At 46.3% G+C, this 23357-nt stretch overlaps 1 protein-coding gene across 1 annotated transcript; it reads left to right on the forward strand.

Annotated features, from left to right (window-relative positions):
- The first annotated feature begins 1450 nt into the window (after nucleotides 1-1450).
- LOC119397297 (lipase 3-like) lies at nucleotides 1451-22103 on the forward strand. The gene is made up of 8 exons (XM_049416518.1): nucleotides 1451-1570; nucleotides 2732-2960; nucleotides 5838-5952; nucleotides 7837-7987; nucleotides 13305-13400; nucleotides 14187-14339; nucleotides 20446-20514; nucleotides 21792-22103. Exons 1-8 carry the CDS (start codon nucleotides 1451-1453, stop codon nucleotides 22101-22103), a joined length of 1245 nt encoding a protein of 414 aa, XP_049272475.1.
- Nucleotides 22104-23357: the final 1254 nt, after the last annotated feature.

Raw genomic sequence — 23357 nt, forward strand, 5'->3', positions numbered from 1 at the left:
AAACAAAGTGGGCCCTGCAGTTGTTGAAACGTTCTTCAGTGTATTTTAGGTATCCTTCTATTTCTTATCACGTTTCTCATTCACAGCCCTTCGCGGTGCCTCGCGTGCGGGCTCGTGCTCGCCTTGCGCGAACGCTGGTGGCCTCATAGGCTGACCGAAAAACTTTACGCATTTATGGTCACCGTACTTCTGGCGTAGCTTGCACAGCCTCGAATGATATGTGTGAAGTGAAGTGCAGCGTTCAATTGTAAAAGTTGCTGCACGACCCTCCATGCGCGCGCACACACACTGATTACCTTCCGCAGTGCATCACTACGTGCACTCAAGGCCAACGTGTAATATGGACATGAAATATGGGTCACTGCTTCATATAATATGAATGCGTTACCCTGGATCCATAAATTACAATCGTCGCAGTACGGAGCCTGAAACGTCGGTGGACGAAACCGGCTACTTAATAACCCAGCATTGGGTCAATAATGTCCTCACGAGATTATCAGTCACGTGACTAGGGATGCGATATTCATGCGTTATTTGTTGGAAGGTTTGTCTGGCCTCTTGTTCAGTCAACAGTGTGTCTTTCATTGAGTCTTACGTCCCGCAGATTAGAGATAATAAGGTGAACTAATCACGTGTCCTGAAAAGCGGTTGTTGTTATTCTAAACCAATATTTGGGTCAAAGCGCCAGACAGTGGCTCAGCCAACACAACGCAGTCTGACCCTGACCACGGAAAGGTAATACGTGTGCCCTCCTCTCTATTCGTTTGTACGGATGCGTTGCTGTTTTTTTTTTCTCCCGGAAGACGTCGCTAAGCGGGAAGGCGTCCTCTGGCGGATGAGCACGTCACCAATAAAAAAAACAGTCTCCGGTGAATCCCCACATCGTGCTACGTTAAGAGCGTGCACACTGTCGCATGCCGAGCGTCACATTTGTTGCCACAAGTATTAAGAACAGGGCGCACATCACGAGCGCAGACGCGACTCTTTTTATGCGTCGCGCCTCAATAGCCCGGTAAAGAACGCCGCGGCTTCGCGACGCTCCTAACGCGCGGTTTCCTATACGAGTGAGGAAAATATCTTCGGGCTTTTTCACCTGCGGGATTCGAGCCAGCGCCGTCACGCGTCGTGCAGACCCCTTGAATTGCCTGCTTTGCTGCGTTTGACGCATACAGCCGCCGACAGAAGCATTAGTGCCATCTTGACTTACATTTTCGCGTCACCTAGCGCTCACCGCAAAACGAGACCAGGCCGAAATTACGAAGAATCTGTTATTGTTGCGAAGAATCTGCTACTGTTATTGGAATGACAGGCGTATCTTTCCTTTACACAGAACATCTATGCTGATTTATTGTTGCCTTAAACTGTTTCTGTTCTCTCGCCGTTCTTACGTGAATCAAAGAGTGAGGTGTTTAGTGTTGAAAAGCATCGTTTATCCTCTGCTCGGGTCGCCATGGTTGCCATCGCCCAGCTTCTGCCTCGATTCGTGGTGACCAGCTTCGGCCTCGCTCTCAACCTCACTTCCAGACTCATCCCAGGTGGCGGCAGAGAGGGCGGAGGCTGTACCGGAATTGTGAGTTCAGCCTTTTTCCATTATTTTTGAAAAAAAGAAAAAAAAAACAGCACACGAAAAACGTAGACGAGAAAGAGAGGGAAGACACGCAGCGCTGTGTAGTACCTTCTCTCTTTCTTGTCTACGTTTTTTTGTGCGCTGTCTTTCTTCAAAAATGAATATGCACCAACTAGTTCAGCTTGCAATTTTATTACAATATCTTTCTCGATTATTTGATTACACTGTGAGTTTAATCCTTCTCTATTATACAAAAAGAAGTTCTCTTTTTTCTTTTGTTAAAATTTCAGATGAATGTAGACGCATTTGTGGTAGCGCGTTTCATATGAATTTGCACCGGATCTTCGTGATAGTGAATAACAACATAGCGAACGGGATCAGCAGAACGGGATGAGCATCACGAAAAATCTTTGTGAACGAAGTTTCAACACTTCCGGGGCACATGGTTGCACGGAAACCAGGAAGGTGAGCTAGTGTCAGGTCGTCCGCAAAGCGAGCGAAAGTGTAGTCCTGCAGTGTGGCCTGGTAACGTTTCTAGGTGGCCCAGGGAGGTCTGCGTAGGCTGGCATACCAGCGTAACTGAGTCCGTATCCATGAAAGGCTCTAGCGCTCAAATTGTTCGCCAAAGAAAATTCCAGTCAATCACGATGTGCACGTACCATTGGCGAAGCCTGTCAGCTAGCGGTCAAGAACACTTGCGAACAAAAACTTTTCTGTATTGGGTCCCTATCGTTTCAGCAAGAATGTTTTGTTTCGCAGAATCAGACGAGGGCGTTAGGATCGTATTACGCTAGACCAATTAATAATAAGTGACCAGCATCAGCTTGCGTAGCGATAAGTGGTCACGTTTTCAAATGCTGTGTGCGGCGGAAAGTCAGCAGATCCAAACACAACGGACGGCTAGTGTAAGCGCCACTGGCTCGCAGCACAACACCGTACACGTGATCAGCATTGAAATATATGAGGTGACGGGAAAAGAAGGCGGTGCACGACGTGCCAAGATGGCGTGTGTACAGCCTGAAAGAACCTTTATGAGAACATCCTTTCTTCGTGCGCCTCCCCCCTCTTTTTCTCTAGCCTTGACATCTGCCGTTACAAAAAGAAAGAAAGAAGAAAATTATTGGTGTGTCTTCCGTCAATGCCACAGTTTGATTCTATTGCCAGGAGACTCTAATCGGAGACAACGGTTACCCCCTCGAGACCCACGAGGTAGCCACACAAGATGGCTACGTTCTGCAGATGCACCGAATACCCCACGGAAGGACGGGCTCCTGCGCTCACGTGAGCGCCTCCAAAGACCGCTGGTGCGGAGGACGCGGTCCCGTGTTCGTCATGACGGGTCTTCTCGCCGACTCGGCGTCCCTGGTGCTCGACTTCCCTGGCCAATCACTCGGTGAGTTGCTCGAGTCTTTTTCATACTCTTTTTCTTCTGTGAAACTCATTCAATGGAGTGTGGACCTGAGTGTAATGGTTGTGGTCTGTTACACCACGCTGGGAAATGGATTTGAGTGGAGAGCCGCAAAGATGGGGAGGCTTAGGAAGCCTGGGGCTGGGGTGGCCCTTGCCCCGGCTAATATCTCAACGTGGAACTGTTCGTTAATGCAATCTTCCCGCTTCCTGAAGAACCTCCTCTCGCGTCCACCACTCTGTGCTACGTGTACATACTTCTCCGTTCCAGTGACAAAAGCAGGTGTATACCACCTAGTATTGACATGTCCAGATAGCACTGCGGTAATTTCCTCTCTCTTGTCTGCATCATGATCATGCATTTTTTACAGTGTCTAACCAACAAGCCCGAGTTTTCAATATCTTGACCTGCCCAAATATTCAATATCTTGACACGTCCAGGCTTTCGATAGGAACGCACCGATCTCCTTCTGCAAGCCGGTCTCCGCTACAGTGGCACAAGCTATGATGATTGGATACACGACGACACATTTCTCCATACACTGCCTCAGTTCATACACAACACAGACTTTGCAGCACACATCATCACTATATCAAACAATTCTTCAGGGGCAAGTCTGTGTAGCCATAAAAAATTAAGGCCGCTTCGCACGAGTGGTGCCAAGCCTGAAGGAACAGCGTAGATGGGTTGCCTCACTTGTCTCTCCTTATTTTTGTCTTTTTATTGCGATAGCAATTATATGGACAGTCTCGGCTGAATTTTGCCGTCGCCGTCGCCGTCATGCACCGTATATGTATAAGTATGTATATATATAAAAAATCCGCAAAGAAAAATAATTCAGAAAAATGCTCCCGAAGCGCGGAATCGAACCAGGGACCTCTTGCTCCGCAGCGAGCGGCGCTAACCGCTACGCCACGAAACGTAGACCCTCCCCGTAGCTAACGGCGAGCGTTATATACACACCCTTTACCGCTGGACGGACTCGGAGACGGCCGGCGCTTATAAGCGTTTCTTCATTACCAGCGAGATGGCGCTAGGAGCACGACGGGCGCATTTAAAAGTCGTCGGCGAGCTCGCTCGCTTCTTCTCATTACGCAGGAAGAACCTTGCCCTTCCGCTGCGTGCTCGCGCGGTTTTCTGGCGGTGAGGGGAAGATGGTTGTTTCAAGCTTTCACCGTGGTGTCCGCGCTCATGTTACGGAGCGTACGAAAGTCACTCGAGCTGAATTGACGCCGCTAAACGAACAAACAGACGATGAGCGCGAACTATCAAGTGTCACAGCTCGACACTTGAAGCACGCTAGTTTGCTTCGCTGCTTCGGCCGCCTTTGCAACAGGAGCGCTGTTCAAACTGAGAGTATCCATTGGCGAGCCTCACTTCGTATAGCATTGGTTTCTTGCTATCGCATTCATTGCTTCGCCCTTGCGGCGAAACTGTGACTTTTTTCTTGCTCTGTTTCCTTTACTTTCTCTCTGTCTTTCTATGTCTCCACTGTCTCAGGTTCTTTCGGTTTATTTCCCTTTGTGTCTATTTCTATCTTTTTCTCGCTCGTTCTATCTTTTTCCCTTTCTTCCCTTTCTTTCTACTTCTCGCTCTACTTCTCGCTTCCTCTTTCTTTCTCTCTCTTTCATCATGCTCTCTTTTTCTATCTCCTTTTTGCCCGTTTCTTTCCATCTCTTCTCTCTCCCTGTATTTCTTTCTGTGTCTTCTTATCCTTTTCTTTTTCTTTCTGTCTTTTTGCTTCTCTCTCTCTTTTTTTTGTCTCTGTACTCGTTCTCTCGCCCATCCGAGTTATTGCATCCCACGCCGCACAAGTCCACGCAGCGGGAGAGCGCGCCCGGCACACATGTTCGGGGATCGAAGGAAAAGCTGAACAACGGAACGAGAGAGCGAGCGCCGGCCGAGTTATTGCACTGCACGCGCTAGAAAGGTGGATGCCATTCATGACGATGACAGTTTTTGCGAACGCGTAACGGCATAACGGAAAGCAGAACAGCGGCGCTGTAAACAAGAGATGGGAATGTGAGGAGAAAGGATGCCTAGTAATCGTATAAAGGTGATGAAAGCTACACGGTTTATTATTGCTCTGCAATACGTGCGAGCAGGCTTTCCTGAATAGGCAGCATCCTAGGCTGCGGTAGCGTAGCGGGAAAACATCTATCGCGTGCATTACATTTGTGGCAGTGGTAGCAGGGCATCGAATATTTACCGCATCGTGACCTTAAATGCAAAATTCGGTAAGAGTGTTCTTGTGCATTGTCGCTGTTCTTTCTGGCTTACTGAACTCCGTGTCGACACCTGCACGCGTGGCCACGCATTGGGTACAGGGTCACGTTGCGCACTTGATGCAATGTCTCCTGAACATCAACCAAAGCCGATTCAAACACCTCCTGCAAAACATACGCGGTTGAAGTGGGAGGTTCTCGCTGGTTCTCTGGCGTTGTCTAGGTCGATGACGTGATGGCCTTAACTGGTGGTGCACTTACGCTGTCACCTAGCTCTTCATGCGAAAAAGTCTACTTTCCTAAGCTTGCTAAAGTAGTAACACTTTAATTCACTTTAGACTATTATTCTTTCTCAATAGATGTTCGTTTATTTTTAATCGAGTTAATGACCTCTTCACGAATCAAACGACGAAACTTGATCGCGAAGGCGTTGTGTGACACCGCAAACTTCGAAACGGTTGGTTACCAGCGACCGTTGCGCTATCACAAATGCGTAATTTGTTCATTGGTTTCACTGGTAGAACCCTCCATATATCGTGCCGAAACTTACGAGTACTAATGGCACCTTAACGCGCTGTAATGATTACAGCAGTTTGTTAAACTATGCAAGTTGGCTAATTATGTACTTTCATCGCAGGGTTCGTGCTTGCTGACAACGGCTACGACGTCTGGCTTGGCAACACACGCGGTAACACGTTTGGCAGAAAGCACCGTACATTGGATGTTAACTCAAGGCCCTTCTGGAACTTCACGTAAGAGCTACACCGGCTTGGTTGTCGTGTTTTAAAAATCGAATGAAATGCGAAAACTGCGCCTCTAAAAACCACGATATGCTTTAATCTACAATATAATGACAAAATCTGAAATACCTTAGAAACCCGAAAGGAAACTCGATAAGTTAAGGACCACACAATGTGCGATTGCATTAAGAATTATAGGACTAACGCTTAGAGAAACCAAGACAGCAGAGTGGATAATAGAAGAAGCAGGGGTAGCCGATATCCTATATGATATTGAGAGCAAGAAAATGCACCTGGACATGCCACATTTTGAGAAGGGGAGATAACAGAGTCTGTCAGAGCGAAGGATTAGATACCATGAGATGGGACGCGCTAACAAGGTCGACAGAGGCTTAAGTGGAGTGATTAACTTAAGAAATTTGCCGACATTGAATGAAATCAGGTCGCGCAGGAAGGCGTGGGCTTGAGATCACTGGGACATGCCGTCGTCCCGCAGCGGACAGAAGATACGCTGAAGTTGATTTTTGTGGGAATGATGGTGATCTTAAGCTATTCAGTTGTCAGTTTTAAACAGGTGTCAACGCAGCAGCAATATTGGCAGAAGGCATTCGCTGGTCTGGCTTATACAAGTCATTCGCCGAGTTTCACAAGAAGACTGCTTATGCAAATGTACTCTTTTAAAACTACTTCCCGCTTCCAGCCTTCAAATGGGCGCAGGAATGTAGCTATACGTGCGCAGAGGAAATTTTTCAGTCAATGTTTTACGCAGTTACTGGAATACAATAAAATAGGAAGGAAGTACGATTACTCACAAACGAACTGTAGCATAGTGGCATGCACGAACCGCAATGCAGCCGGATTATGTTGTAGCAAACACTTTGTATCTTAGTGGACGCCACAGTGATTGCGCTTGAGACCAGCCGTAGTAGCTATGCGGCTAAGGTGTGAAGCGCCCCACCACGGTGGTCTAGTGGTTATGGCGCTCGGCTGCTGACCCGAAGGTCGCGGGATTGAATCCCGGCCGCGGCGGCTGCATTTTCGATGGAGGCGAAAATGTTTGAGGCCCGTGTACTTAGATTTAGTTGCACGTTAAAGAACCCCAGGTGGTCGAAATTTCTGGAGCCCTCCACTACGGCGCCTCTCATAATCATATCGTGGTTTTGGGACGTTAAACCCTAGATATTATTATTAGTTAGGTGTGACGCGGCTGAGGTCGAGGTTGCGGGCCGCATTTTGATGGAGGCGAAATAGAAAACCACCCTCGCACTTGAATTTAAGACCAGGAAAATTACGTGGCCAAAATTTAGTTCTATTTTTCCACTACTGCGTGCCTGAATCATACCGTTGCTTTAGCAAAAAGAACGTAGAATTCGTTGTATTGTATTGTGATGGCGCTTAGATTTGAACAGTCTTTCCAATTTGCAAACAAAAAGCAACAAAAAGTGTAGGCAACTTTCATGTTTCTTTTTTGTGTGTAAGCTATATAATGGACGGATGCTTAGGTTTAGCGCTGTATATGTATCATTCTATTGCACTTTGTTACAAACGCATAATGAGGCTGGGAAACTATGTTATCGCTGACCAACATTAACAAGCGATAACCAAGAGATAGCAAACTTAAGTCAGCACTGGCATTATTCGATTAAACACGGTAGGGTGTACACGGTACATTTTTTTCAGTAATAATCTTAGCGCTAGCATATAGTTTGCCTTTATTCCAATTCATGTACATACACTGTGTAACTTGAATGTTTCTCCCAATATTTTAGCTCGGAAAAGGTTATTTCTTTTAATGTGGACTTTAAGGTTACTGCGGAAACATCTGGTTACTTCCAACGCAATGCTTCGCGTTACAAACGTGTTTTTTTTTAATTCTTAACACGACTCCTGCTGCAGGTTTCACGAGCACGCGGTTTACGATTTGCCCGCTCAGATAGATTACGTGCTGAGCGAAACAGGAAAACGGCAGCTCCTTTACGTCGGCATGTCACAAGGCACCCTCATCTTCTTCGCCATGATGTCCGAGAGACCCGAATACAACGACAAGGTATGTGAGTCCCGTTAAAACATCATGACATGCCTAAGGGGCCATAACAACCAATTTTCGATCATAATTTGTGTATTGTGAGTCAATCCTTGTGCGTTCAAAAACGAGCCGATGAAATTTAATGCATTTGGTCGAACACCGAGTTTATAATTGAACTTTTTTATAAACACTCGAGCATCCCGAGGGCCGGGTAACGCTGGCGCACTCACGAGCAGCTCCCAAGGAAGGAATAAAATTGAAATTGAATTGAAATATAGCGCATTCTTTCGTTCCTGTCACCGCCAGTACTCGTAATATCAGGATGTTTTCGGCTTGCGCGCTTAATTTCAACCCTGGAACATTCTTGGAAACGATACGTTTAGCGGTCTGAGATAGTTCTCTCAAACTATCACTCGCTAAAGCTCCGTAATTTCTTGTTCGCATTCTACTTGTCCACGATTGCGCATGCGTGGTGTAGCGTAACTGCAGACGAGTACTTTAGTCAGCAGGGTTCAAGTGCTGCAGATGGCCTCGTATGGCCTTTTCAGCTGTGACGACAGGTTCCCATGATCATTCGGAAAAAAGGGCGATCATCAAGTCCTCACAAGCCAGGCTACAGAGGCATAAAGATTTGAATGACTTCCCTCGTGCGCGCTAACCGCGAGAGAAGAAACTGTCGATCGCTCGGTACCACCGTTTTCGTTTGACAAACAACACCAGACTCTTTGATGTGCCATAGCTATCGAGTTGAATGGTACCTACACTAGAGATTATTCACCTTCTCTGTCTTTCCCTCATTTGTATCTCTCTCTCTTTTGTTAAATATACAGTGCTTATGTGAAATCTATAACCTAACTGTGACCTAACCTATGTGAAATCTATAGCATCAGTAACCTAATTTGAGGCATTTATACCGACGAATACATGCCAATTGCACAATGACACAGGCCTCACTCGTCAAAAGCTAAAAAGCAAAACGTGCAGCTGCAGTCCGACATTAGATGAGTTGGCGAAAGTAGAAACGAAAGAAGTCCTTCTAAAGCGATTCCTTATCCGTTCGCGTTTCTATAATTCCGAGTACTGCGCAAACAACCGACATCATAGCGCTCTTGGTAAAACAGGAAAGGCTTGCGGTGGTTGGATCGCTTCTCACCAGTGAAAGTAGTCGTTTTTCAAGCGAAGCTTGTATTGGCTGACCTGTGTAGCTATTGGCGTTCCAATAACGCTCCTCACCCACAAGAAGCCCTCCTCACCCCAAGCCGGCGTGCGCGCACCAAATAATTAATTAACAAAACAAATTTTCTTTCCGGGGCCGGGGTTTGAACCCAGGTCCCGACGGTCCTAAAGTGGATGCTTTGAACACTATGCCACGCGCCCAACCTGCCCGATGTGAACTGCATCGAAGCATATGAATGCGTTCTAACAGCGATGCAAAAAAAGAAAAAAAAGGAAAGCAGTGCACTTGCTGAGGGCGCTTTATTGCAATATTTCGTATTGGTGGACTAAAAGCGATCTGCTGGAGAACGCTTCAGGTCGATATCAGGAATAGCACATTTCAGGAAGATTCCAACTTCGAGCAAAATGAATTCCTAAACCGTGTTTCCGTGATCGCGTGAAGGTTCTTTCTACAGGCAGGCGAACGCTGGAAAGAACGTAATAGACGCCACACCGATTCCACCCGAAAACAGCGTTGCGGAGACGGCCGCTACCTATAAAGAAAGAAAGAACGAAGGAAGGAAAGAAAGAAAGAAAGAAAGAAAGGAAGGAAGAAAGAAAGAAAGAAAGGAAGAAAGAAAGAAAGAAAGGAAGGAAGAAAGAAAGAAAGGAAGAAAGAAAGAGAGGATGAGAAAAAGAGCGGAAGAAAGAAAGAGAGGATGAGAAAAAGAGCGGAAGAAAGAAAGAGAGGATAACAGACAAAAAGAGAGCAATAATGAACGAAAGAAAGAGATGATGAGAGAAAGAAAGAGAGAAAGAATGACAGAAAGAACGAGAGGATGAGATAAAGAAAGAGAGAAAAAGAGGAAGAAAGGTAGAAAGAAAGAAAGAGAGAAAGAAAGAATGAAAGAATGAGAGGATGAAAGAAAGGAAAAAAGAAAAAAAAAGAGAAAGAAAGCGAGAAAGAAAGAAAGAGATTAAGGAAGAAAAAGAGGATGAGACAAAGAGAGAAAGGGGAGAAAGAGGATGAGAGAGAGAAAGAGATAAAGAAAGGAAGAAAGAACGAAGGAAGGAAAGAAAGAGAGGATGAGAGAAAGAAAGGACAAAAGAACGAAAGCAATCAGAAAAGAAAGAAACAAAAAGAAAGAAAAATAAGCAGTACGTCAGGCACGCCCACGCCAAGCTTCGCTTGCCCCCGTTTCCCTGATTGGGGAAGGGCTCCTCAATTGTTTCTTTCATTTTGTGTTTCCTGTTGTTTATTACACATACTATACACCAGAACACGCCTGTCTCGCACCCAGGCTGCTGGCGAGCCGAGCGGATACTCTTGTCCTCAGACAGAGCGGATACTCTTGTACCCGGGCTGGCCGGGCTGCCAAGGTGCGCGCGGGTTACGCCAAGTAAACAGGGCCAGCTGTAGTTCTGAGGCTTTAAAGTGCGAAAAAGTATCCGCTCACGCCGCCTCTGCGTATAAGAGCTCGTCTGGGCACTACTGCATCGTCTTTGGATGCCAAAACAAGCAGCACAACACGAGGATATTACTTAGCGCTGGCTGCGACGATCACGACGTTCTACGGAAATAGTGCCGTTGCGGTGTTTTCAGCTTCGGCGCGAGTGGATAATTGTAATTCAAGCAGAAAAACTACGAGCCGAGTGAAACTGCGCGAATAAATACACTAACTGCGTGTATTCTGGCGTCATGCCCACCTATTCCATTTTACGAACCTAATTTGCGTGACACGTAGCTGGGTGAAGGCAGACGCAATATTCGTGCGCTGGTGCACTTGGTGCCCGCTGCCTTTCAGCGTCTCCTTTGACAAAAATGTAGTGCAAGGTTGTGCTTTCAAGCACAAGCAAGCAGCGTGCTTTGTCACTTTCAACGTAGTATGAAGCGTTAGTGCTTTTGATGGTATCCACGCCTTCAAGATTACAAGCTTTCGTATTCAAAAAGTAGTAAATGGCATACGCTGTTCCTCCCCAGCTGGCCAGAATTTAGTGCGTTCGTTTCAGTGTTTGATGTCCCCAAATTTATTTGAACATGAGGCATCCCTCTGCACATAATACATATATTGGAACATAAGTAAAGAGTACTCGCGCCAGTGTCATTTACGTCGCAGGTGTAGCGCTAGCTCAAGCAGCTAAATTTTTAGCATAATTACACAGCACACATCTAATAAGAGACAGCTGGATTCCGCCCGTTTCAATGTCGGCTTAACCAAGAGTAGAGTTACGCTTGTAAAGCATCATCATTACAGGATTAAAATCGCGCCGATAGCTTCCAAAAGGGATCGATGAACGATACTGCAGGTGATACTCTCTGATAGAACGCTTTTGTGAGCAAGACGACTTATTGTAAGAGCGCTCGTGAAACAAAAATTACGTTCTGCGAAGGTACCCGCAAAGCGTACTTTAATTATTACGCGATGCATGTTAAAATGATGAGTTTCCACAAAACTTTCTGCTCAACTTGTAACATGCGGCAACAAAACATCGTTTCACTCTTTCGCGAGTTGCACTGCAATTACGGCTCACGCGTACTACAGCGAGGGCGTTTTTTTGCAAATGTAACAGCGCATACGTACCTGACGAGGTTGCTTCCGCAGCCCACTCAGCACGTACTGTATACATTGTGGACTTGCATGAGCAAGGTGTTCTTGATGTTCCAATAAAAAAAGTCACAGTTTCGCCGCAAGGGCGAAGCAATGAATGCGATAGCAAAAAACTAATGCTATACGAAGTGAGGCTCGCCAATGGATACTCTCAGTTTGAACAGCGCTCCTGTTGCAAAGGCGGCCTAAGCAGCGAAGGAAACTAGCGTGCTTCAAGTGTCGAGCTGTGACACTTGATAGTTCGCGCTCATCTTCTGTTTGTTCATTTAGCGTCCCTTGAGCTCGAGTGACTTTCGTACGCTCCGTAACATGAGCGCGCACATCACGGTGAAAGCTCGAAACATCCCTCTTCCCCTCACCACGAGAAAACCGCGCGAGCAGACAGCGGAAGGGCAAGCTTCTCCCTGCTCAAATATAAGAAGAAGCGAGCGAGCTCGTCGACGCGCTCCTCTCGCCATCTCGCTGGTAATGAAGAAACGCTTATAAGTGCCTGCCGTCTCTGAGTCCTGCCATTGGTAAAGAGTGTGTATATAACGCTCGCCGTTAGCTACTTGAAGGATCTGTGGTTAGCGCCACGTGCTGTGGAACGATAGGTCGCTGGTTCGATTCCGCGCTTCGGAAGCATTCTGAATTCTTTTTCTTTGGGACTTTATATATCTTGTGAGACGACGTCAGGTACGACGGAACGATTGTTGTATTTACAGCAAAGGCGCGCGAACCAAAAACCGAACACCGGCGATCCAACACGATGATGATGATCACGCTGATTTGTATGCACAAGTGAAGATGATGACCGACACAGTCAGCGCTCACTATATATATATATATATATATATATATATATATATATATATATATATATATATATATATATATATATATATATATATATATATATATATATATGCATACATACATATACAGTGAATGAAGGCGACGGCAAAATCCAGCCGAGACTGTCCATATAATTGCTATCACAATAATTTTCGTGCGCCTGCTTTTTCTCTTCGCTCTCTTTTCTATCTTTTCTTCCTCTTCCTCCTACTGTAGGGAACAAAAGCAAATTGTTTCGAATATGATCAACCTCCCTGCCTTTCTCTTGTTTGTAACTCTCGCTCTCTCTCATGTTAATGATACAGTGCTTATGTGAAATGCATCTATAACCAGCATCTATAACCTAAATTTAGTCATTTCTACCTACGAATACATCCATCATAAACTACGCCGCCAATTGATACCTGATAATAGTTCAAAGATATAAAATCAGAGCAATAACTGTACCGCTTAGTACACGACATCACTGTGCTGTTCAATGATAAAGCAGACACTGCCTGTAACAAGCAGAAAGCGTAAGGATATCGCAGTGAATGCGATGTCCGTACTATTGGAACGGAAGACATGTGAGTCACATTATTACGCATGTATGTAGCCCTGATATGTACGAACGAGATCCTCGCTGAAAATTTCGTGTAACGTGGCGCGCATATTTCAGTTAAAGTCTTCGCCTGCGCTTTCCGCGGCTTCCTCGTCTCGTTGCTCAACGCGTTCCTGATTATTGTGAATGGGACTCGCAGGTGAAGGCTTTCGCTGGACTGGCACCTTTCAACAAACTGGCTCACATCAAAGTGCCACCGCTCGCCATATTTGGCCCGTATGCGGAGAACGCGCTGGTGAGAACATCAACTTAATAAGTACTTTGATGCCTATAAGTCATGCGCTGGACCACATTCATCATCATTGTTTTGAAAACGTTTACGTTGAATGATGACTTGGAAACTGTAGTGTTGAATGTGACACGATACCTGGTCTTAATGTTCCGACTTGTGACAGAGGACTCTTTAGTAGGATATACAGTAAAAATTAAGTTATGAGTGCTAAATATCTTCTACATGTGAGCAGAGAATGTAGAAGTCACAATAAGGAAACACGACACACGGGTGCTGACTTCCCGCAAGGGCTTATTGCTCGGACGCGAAATATGTAGCCATAGCGACCTTACTAAGTAACCACGAGGTAAAGGTCGTTGTCATTTGCAACGTTGTTTCCCCAATTTCGCTGTCGTTAATAAAACATGTTGTTGGGCTAATTGATCTATACTGTGCAAGCGGTAATGACGCAACGCAAGGCGAAGAAAGTGAGAGGTACTGGAAACAGCGTCTCTTGCCAATGGGTTTACTTAAAGAAAGGTTCCTTTTCATACACTGCAGCCAGATTCACAGTTACATTTGCGCAGAGTAGTGAGGCACAATTACATGTTTATGAAGTCATGCTCTCAGAAATTGTGACTGTGCTCTACGTAGGGCGACAGGGTGACGTAAGTGTTCACTGTCCTCACATTCCTAAAGGCAGCTGTCTCGAAACCATCTTAGCACTTTGCCTCGTTCGAGGAACAACACGACTGCTCTTATGCATCCCACACCCACCCTTGTTATTCGTATGCCTTCGGGTCCTCGCAGCGCCTGGCACAAGTTGTGGGAGGCTCCGAGGTGCTGCCTAAGGACTTCCAGCTCATGAGCATTGTGAGACTCCTGTGTGGGAGTGTGGCCAAGCGCGTCTGCACTTTCCTCGGCGACAGGCTCAACAACCTCGGAAGCAGATATATTAATCTGGTAAGCCGTGGGCCTTCACTGAATCTCCTTTATGGACATCTTAGACAACACAGAAACATGCACAAATGGTACAAACATGTACTTGTATAGTGTAGTTTAATAAGGGAATGGGAAAGGGCAGTGAGCGGTGAGAAGGACTGAGGGAAGGGTGACGAGGAGTCAAGAAAGAGAAAAGGAGGGGAGAAAGCGGTTGTGCCAAGCAGCTCCTAGCATAGCATAGCCGTGCATTGTATAGTACAGTGAGGGGGAAAGGGAAGCGAGAGTGAGGAGTGATGTGAAGGTGAGGAAGGAAAGAAGGAGCGGAGAGGTAATGCATGGCACAGTCTTATATGGTATAGTTTAGCAAGGGAAAGGGAAGTGAGGGTGGGGACGACTGATCTAAGAGGGACGAGGAGAGAAAGGAGCAGCATGGCGAGGGGTCGGAAATAGAAGTGAGGGTAAGAAGAATGGAAAGGAGGAGATAGGGCAATACAGGAACATATAAAGAAAGAAGATAAACAAAAAAATTGACTATGCTTTCGCCAAGTGGTAGCGTTTGCGTTTCAGCTCCGCTGTTTACTCAGACTCAACAGGTGTGGAACAAGCTTTCATTTTTTGCATTAGTCGGCGGGTTTCATCAATGATATTGTTACAAGAATGTTTCACACTGAATGTTTCACACTGTTACAAGAATGTTTCACCGACTTACTGAAGAAAGATGTCCCGTTCTCCTGGGGCACTGCGCAGGCTACGGCGTTCTCTACGCTCATCACGTTGCTAACCACACCACCTATTCTGGCTCATTTCGACGTTTCCGCCCCAACAGAAGTCCGCACCGACGCCAGCGGCCACAGAATCGGCGCTGTATTGGTCCAGCATCAAACCGGGTGCACCCGTGTTATTGCCTATGCCAGCCGTCTCCTCTCCGCAGCCGAACAGAACTACTCAATCACCGAAAGGGAGTGTCTTGCACTCGTTTGGGCGGTAGGCAAATTTTGGCCCTACTTACATGGTCGACATTTCACCGTCACAACCGATCACCACGCACTCTGTTGGCTCTCGTCTTTGAAGGATCCCACTGGGCGTCTTGGTCGCTGGGCACTCCGACTCCAAGAATTTAACTACTCCGTGTGTTAAAAATCTTGCCGCTTCCACCATGACGCTGACTGCTTGTCCCGCAATCCAGTGGACCCTCCTGAGGATTTGGATGAAGCGCCACCATGTGTACTCTCCATCTCCGCTTTAAGCAACATCCGTGCTGAACAGCGTCGAGATCCCGTCTTATGTGACATAATTGAGAAGCTTAATTCTCCGACACCCGATCCGTCTACCCGACTGTTTGTGCTTAAGGACGGCACATTGTACCGTCACAACGTCCACACCAATGGACGCGAACTGCTCCTTGTCGTACCTTCTCATCTACGTGCGAGCGTTACCGGCCAGCTACATGACGCCCCCACTGCCGGTCACCTTGGTGTTTCTCGGACGTACGACCGTGTAAAACGTCGATTTTACTGGCCCTGCCTTCATCGTTCTGTCCGCCGCTACGTCGCCGCATGCGACCAGTGCCAACGCCGGAAGAAACCGCCTAAGAGTCCCGCCGGACTCCTCCAGCCACTTGATGTTCCCTTCGACCCGTTCTTCCGAGTTGGCCTGGACCTCCTAGGTTCCTTTCCTGCATCTATTTCCGGAAACAAGTGGATAGCTGTCGCGACGGATTACACAACCCGGTACGCCATTACACGAGCTCTACCAACCAGCTGTGCCACGGATATCGCCGATTTCCTCCTGCAAGACGTCATCCTTCATCATGGTGCCCCACGCAAACTCCTCACACATCGTGGACGCTATTTTCTCTCCAGAGTCATTGATGACCTGCTTCGCTCTTGCGAGACGAAACATAAATTTACGACGGCCTACCACCCACAAACTAATGGACTGACTCAACGTTTCAACCGGACTTTAACTGATATGCTCTCTATGTACGTCTCCTCCGACCATCATGACTGGGACGTTGCATTGCCCTTTGTTACATTTGCATACAATTCCTCACGCCACGATACCGCTGGTTTTTCACCTTTCTATCTTTTGTTTGGCCGCGACCCAACTTTACCTTTTGACACCATCTTTCCGGCAGCCGTCGATGCGCCGACTGAATACGCCCGTGATGCTATCACCAGAGCTCGCGAGGCACGAGAAGTCGCTCGTCAGCGCATTTTAGCTTCGCAAGACCACAAGAGGCAGCGTTACGACGCCCTTCATCGCGACGTTTCTTTTAGCCCGGGTTCACTTGTGCTGTTGTGGACACCGACTCGGCGTGTTGGACTTTCCGAAAAACTGCTTTCTCGATACTCGGGCCCATATCGTGTATTGCGCCAGGTGACCGATGTCACCTACGAGATAGGCCCTCTCGAGTCTACATCTGCCTCCGTTTCGCTGCCTACAGACACTGTTCATGTGTCCCGCCTTAAGCTCTACCGCTCAGCAACACCATAGAAAGCACCGAGACGGTGTTTCACCACCCGGGGGTCATGTTACAAGAATGTTTCACACTGCCGAAGCAAGGAAGGCACCAAAGAAGACGACGTGATGTTGCTGGGTGCGGCACGCTGTCCGCCATCTTGTCTAACGCCTAAGCGTTGTGTAAATATATTGTAAATACGCACTGCTTCCCTGTGTGCCTTCACGTAATAATATGTTTAGAGTCAGGATCGGCGTTAATACTTTTTGCGAACATTTTAGCCTAAGATGATACTTGTGAATACGACCGCTGCTGTTTTGGTGACCAACCGTTCTTGCTGACACGTTAAAGATATGTAGGATAGACTTGCGTTTTACGCTCAGTCAAACTTCCAAAGAAGAAGTGATGGCGTTGCGGCGAACTCATTTATGAATACGGAAAATATATATTTAAAAAATTTACAGGCAAACATATTCGGAAGCATTGCATTGCTCCAACTCGCTATTAAATGCTTCTGATGCTCTTAGCTTTCGACAAAGCGTGAAAATCAAAGAAGGGATTAACAGCACTCAGTCTGGACGAAGAAAAGAAAAAGCGAGCACGGGCGGTGTTGATCGTGGTCTTGCTTTGTTTTCTTAGTTCCTTCTTAGCTCTGCCAATGATTTCCTTGGCATATGTACCAAGTAGCCCGCATTTCACCGTATAAATCAGTGATTTACGCCAAAACTAGAATACAAGAGCGATTTTCAGGACACAAAAAGCTAGGAGCATGTCGTCTATTTAGGATACATTCATAAGTGACGAATTTGTCGCAACAAAATGTCCAAGAAACAATTTATTGGTGCCGTTGTTCAAACCACTTTTACTGCAAGCATTTCGTTTGCGAATTGCAGATCTGCCTCTGGAATTCCGATTTTTTATTTTAAATGCGAAGCATTTCTTAGCGAACCTCTGGCACTTTGAGCGTTTCTATCTACGTATCTATCTATCTATCTATCTATCTATCTATCTATCTAGCCGCCTACGTCTGGGTGCTCTCATGATCGCCTCCTTAACTTGGTGTAGACCAAAATTTGCATGGGAGGGTAAGAAGATTTGACGAATATGATTGCCGGGTCATGACATGAATAACGTTGAAATCCTGTCGCGTACGTCGTCAAACCCTTTCCACTAGACACGTATGGCACATACCCGTTTACCACGGGCCGCGGTGTACGTGTATGTGCCACAGGTGATTGACAGTTTATATCTACCCAGGAACGGCGAGAACAGACATTGGGAACCTAAATGCTAGAGCGTTAAGAAAAACCAACATCGGCAGCGTTGACTCAACGAATGGAAAGAATGAAAATTAGGATCCCAGCAGGAATCGAACCCAAGCATTCTGCGTGGCAATCAGGCAATCTACCACTGAGCCACGCCAGGTCTATAAACTGGTTTGGAAAAACCGCCTACGCAGGCGTAATATCGGTGCAACGTCAATTGTAGTTGTGGTGCTGGCTATCTAATTTTACAAGAAAGCAATAAACACTACATGATGCTCCTACGATGTGTACTCCTACGATACAGGCGTCATATCAGATTAACGTCTGTAGTTCCAGTGTTGGCTACGCTTTTATAGCAGTCTAATGAACATTACGTTTGTATTCTTATGATTTAGCAAGCTATATTGAAGCATTGCTCGACCCCGGAGGAATACATTAACGAAAGTTACATATGATATCCACATCACCGCACCGTAAAGTGCACTTCGTCCACCAGAACGACGCAGTGTCCTCTACATTTCTATACGAGGCTGGGCGATGGCCTCATGCTGACCGAGGATGATGCCAGATTGATTGACAGCCGCTTTGTAGACTAGGCTACGTAGGCCACATGCGCCCAGGTAGTCTACGAATACGACAGACACCATCCACTGATGTTGGTCTACGTAGCACTATCCAGGCCTACCACCCTCGACGGCCTATACCTCACCAACCCGAAGGGTGGCTTTAGGTTTCGACATGTCGCCGGCTCTGTCGACAGACAATTTGTGGACAGCTCTACTATACCACATACTTCACTACACATGGACCCCTCGTCATCACGATCACGACTGGATCCTATAACAAGTCATAACCAGCTGCTGATGCTCACTGATCTCGGTGATGATTCCCTTGTTCAATAACTGTCAAGAACGTCTTGCACACATGCACACGGGTTCGTGAAACGTGCGTGCGTTCTCGGGACACGTATGAACACTACATATCAGCTTACCGCTTCTGGTGTTGGTAATACCCACGTTGCCATTGGCAGCGTTACCCAACCGTAAACAACCTGTTATATAACGCATATGCGGCTCTTCAACATATATGTGTGTGCGTATAAAATTTATACAAATCTTTATCGTCAATTTGTAACGCGTCGCTCAGTAAAAAAAAAGTTACGCCACAGTCACCTACCCGCCGAATGCTTCGCATAACATTGACTCCCACGGTGCGTGGGATCTGCCGAATTTTTTTTCTCTTATTTGCTTTCTTTTGCCCTTTCAGACGCGGATTTCTGTCTACCTATGCCACAATCCCGCGGGAACATCAATGAAAAATGTCATACACTATGGACAAGTGAGTATCATGCCGGTTTTGTACGCCTTGATATCGATTATCAGAATCCATCGCTCAAGTGAAGAACTTTTAATTGTTAGACGATCTACATCTCGAAGTGCGTTTCCATTTAGCACTGGTGTTCGCGGTATAACTTCATGCAGTTACTGACGCTTGTGTGTGCTCTCTTATGCGAACTACGCACATTGTCAAAAAAAAAAGAAAACGCATAGTGATGAAGTTGCTAAATATAAGCGAATAGCGACACTCGAGGCCACGAAACGGAGCTAGAGATGCAGGGAAAATATTTGTCGCAGGACATAGCTACGAAATAGTGCTTTTCACAAATTTACCCACTATGACCTGCTCTAATAGAACACTCGAAAAAAAATCATGGGGAAGTCATGGATTGACCGTGGAATCATGGATCATTGGGTCATGGTCAATCTATCAATGACAGACATGACCTTATTGATCACAATAATTAGTACAAGTGATTGTTTCAATCGCTTCGCAGTGTTAAGAGTGAAGAGCGGCAATGGTCCATGTAAATTATGGTGCTCCGTACCCATATGAATTTCAGCGATCGTCTAGACTTTATTCAAATAAAAATGATGCCTGCCGTGAGTTGCAAATGTGTTAAGTATATCTGTAAGTCATTCCATTCGGCCGCGCAACATGTGGCCGTGTTTTCCAGCAGGGTTCATTACGAACGAGTGATTTCTGTTATATTTTTTTTAACGCTTGTTCATGAGCCGAAACGATGTATGGATCATCCGTTTGAATGCCGTCTCTCGATTTTTAGGGAAATGCCTTAATGCGCCTTGGAAAATAGCATTTCAATGTAAACGAACCAAACTCATGGCCATTGCTTACTGGTAACGTACTGCTTTCCTTACGTCCACGGGCTCTGCCTGTATATCGTTGAACATCAGTGCAACAAGAAAAGTCACTGCGCAGTTCTTGTCTTTAATGCTCAACGAGGCACGTACTAACAATCACGCAACCTTACAGGTTTCGATGAATCATTTATTGCTTATGTTTTAAAAAAATGTCTCAGTTTGCCTTCTTTTTTTCGCTACAGCTCGTTGGTTCGAAGCGGGCTCAAAAGTTTGACTATGGTGCATCCAAGAACAATGAAGTTTACGGGCAGGTGAGATAAAAAGACGCCGAATCAATCGTTTGCTGGGTTTTAAGTAAAAGTAATTAAATATTTAGTGATTTATATATGGTCACAGCGCAATAACGACCCACACATCTGCTAAATCATGCTACTTAGTCCCACTAATATTACATGTGAATAGCTGCATAGATAAAACCGTGGTATTGACGTATAGTGCTTGTGATGCATGCTAGAAGTTAACAGTTCGCGGAGAGAGTGTTTTGAACCGTAACTCAAGAAACTGTTGCGCGCACAATTACGAGATAAAGGAAGGAATAACTGTACACAAATGCAAAGGAAATGCCAATCAATTTACTATCAAGCACATATTCTTAAACAAACAAGTCTGAACTATTTCGCAAATGCGCCAAATGTTTCTTTTTACCTTAATTAAGCCAAGCACAGTATTTAGAATGTCTGCATATATTCACTGCGTCTCAGTGTGTTGCGTAAGGGTTTCATGACTTAAATGTCTCAGTGTTAATCGCATTTCATAGTATTTTCCTATTCATTCACATTTTTCGACGATAGCCGAAGCGTTGCCAGTCACAGCAGGGTGAGCGTTAAATAAGAGTTTGTAGTGTTTGAGTTCAATGAAATAGTGGCTATATGTTAATCATACCCATTCTGAAACGTAGTGCTATGGGATGAGGAGATGTTGCAGTGCCGAGCCTTAACATATAATGTTTATAGCATATCAGAATAAGGCTCATATTTAGTGACAGACAACGTGTTTGTGCAGCGTAGAACGAAGATGTGTAGCGCATGGCATAACAGTCATGCCATTACGCCTGCATAACTATTTGTTGCTCTAAACATTCGTGCTTGCCTAACCGAACCTTAAGCTTAGCTTTCTCGTAGCACTTCACGTAAGCACCACTCTGCAGACAACGCTTAGTAATGGGACGAGCATTCTCGTTTACCACGGGAACTAAGCACAGGTAATTCAAGCACATTCCGACATGTCTGTCTCCACCCATTTTTCTTCCAACTTCGGCAACTGAGGAGCGGGCGCCGTAACGCGTAAATCACCAGGTTGCAGTGCCGAAAGAACTGTGTTCAAAACCAGCCAGGTTGACGTACTGAACATACTATTCCTACATAAATGAGCCAATGCCTCTTAAGCAAGAAAAATCAGCAAGGGTCGCGACTTCCACGGGGAGCTCGCCACGTACCAATGACTCATTTAGTTTGTGACTATTGGATACTTTTTCGTTGTCTGACCTTCCTGCTGCTCGCCTCACTCAAATATTGTTTGTGTCTACTAGCGGGAGCCTCCGGAGTACAACCTGTCGCGCGTAACCACGGACGTGGGCCTGTTCTGGAGCGAGGGTGACCAGTTCGTGACGCCGAAGGAGGTGGACGAGCTGCGTTCTTCGCTGGGGGCTCGAGTCAGGCGGGAAGGGTACATCGCCGATCCCTACTATACTCACGTGCACTTCCTCATCGGTCTGGTGAACAGGAAGTACCTCTTCAGGAATCTACTCGACTTCCTGGGTGGATACCCGGCTGAACATGAGCAGACGGAAGAAGATATGGACACCACAACAAACGCTGTATATACGACACTCGATTCCTGACCTCTGGACAACAAAATAAACGAAACATTCTTGTTTTCATTTCTTTTTTGGCGTTTATTTGGGATGACCGCACGTTACTTAGAACTCGGCGAAGGCTCTCGAGCCCGAAGCATGCAAGGAGGGACTACGAACTTGTTATGTTAGTGTGAGCATTTCGAAGTGCTTTAGAAGGGAGCGATCAGCATAGAAAAAATAAAACTCGCAGTTGAGATAAATTGTATGGCGTACTGCATGGTTGGACTGCAAAGGTTGCGCGCACCAATTTAAGAGAACACCTTAACGCGAACGCGTGCTTCTGCACGGGTCATTGTTTGTGTGCGTATAATCTTAGAAGCCTAGCGATACATTAAAAGGAAGCGCAATATCAACTAATCCGTTTGTAAATGCGTAAGTAAAGACGAAATAACCATACATTTTTTGTACAAAGAGACTGGGGTGAATAGTCGACGAATGAGATAGGGCTTCTTGCAACAGCAGGCGTAAAATACTAATTGTTATAGCCGCTCAGGTGTACGCCGAAGTTCAAGATGTCCTGAGTTCAATATGTCCTGAGATGTTCAAGTTATGCTGAAGGAGGACATTGTTTATGCTTGGGGGCGCATTGGAGTATTTCGTTTAATTGGAGCACAGACGGCCTGTCACAAACGAGCGTCTCCATAAAGCGCGCGCGCGGCCACTTTCAAAAGGCAGCGAGATAGAGCGGCACCGGCCGCTCGCCCAAGAAGCGCACCCAACGAAAAAACAAGTATGAAAAGACGCCGACGCGCCGCATCCCCCTCACCCACTCGAGCCAGAGGCAGACAACCAGATCAAACGCCCGACAAAGCCTGGATATTTCTAGAGGGAAAGGATGATGCAACGTGAAGCGAGGCCGTCGCGAGTCGAATCGGCGAGTAAAACCTCGAACATGCCATAGCTTTGGCTGTACTGCACGCCGAAGAACCCTCCCGACGCTTCTGGAAACCGGGGCAGAAGGGATAAAAGCGTGCGACGACGACCAGCGAGCAGTCAGTCAGTCAGTCAGTCAGTCAGTCAGTCAGTCAGTCAGTCAGTCAGTCAGTCAGTCAGTCAGTCAGTCAGCCCGAAATGGTGAAGTTATGCTGAGAGTGGCTCCGTCAGCCAAAGAAGACGTGTTTATGATGTCGTGCGGTCAGTCGATCGTCGATTTGGAAGAATTGGATGACGACGCCGTGTGAGCCGTAACCAGTTACGACGATGGTTGAACTACGACGATCAACCCTGGAGCTGGCGTGA

The sequence above is a fragment of the Rhipicephalus sanguineus genome, chromosome 6, assembly GCF_013339695.2.
Source record: "Rhipicephalus sanguineus isolate Rsan-2018 chromosome 6, BIME_Rsan_1.4, whole genome shotgun sequence".
In the NCBI taxonomy this organism is placed as follows: domain Eukaryota; kingdom Metazoa; phylum Arthropoda; class Arachnida; order Ixodida; family Ixodidae; genus Rhipicephalus; species Rhipicephalus sanguineus.

Excerpts from the sequence above, each read along its gene's own strand:
- LOC119397297 (XM_049416518.1), top strand. The coding sequence starts at position 1,451 with ATGGTTGCCATCGCCCAGCTTCTGCCTCGATTCGTGGTGACCAGCTTC. Across the intron at positions 7,988-13,304 it reads GACCCGAATACAACGACAAG|GTGAAGGCTTTCGCTGGACT; the intron begins GTATGTGAGTCC and ends TGGGACTCGCAG. Across the intron at positions 13,401-14,186 it reads CGTATGCGGAGAACGCGCTG|CGCCTGGCACAAGTTGTGGG; the intron begins GTGAGAACATCA and ends GGGTCCTCGCAG.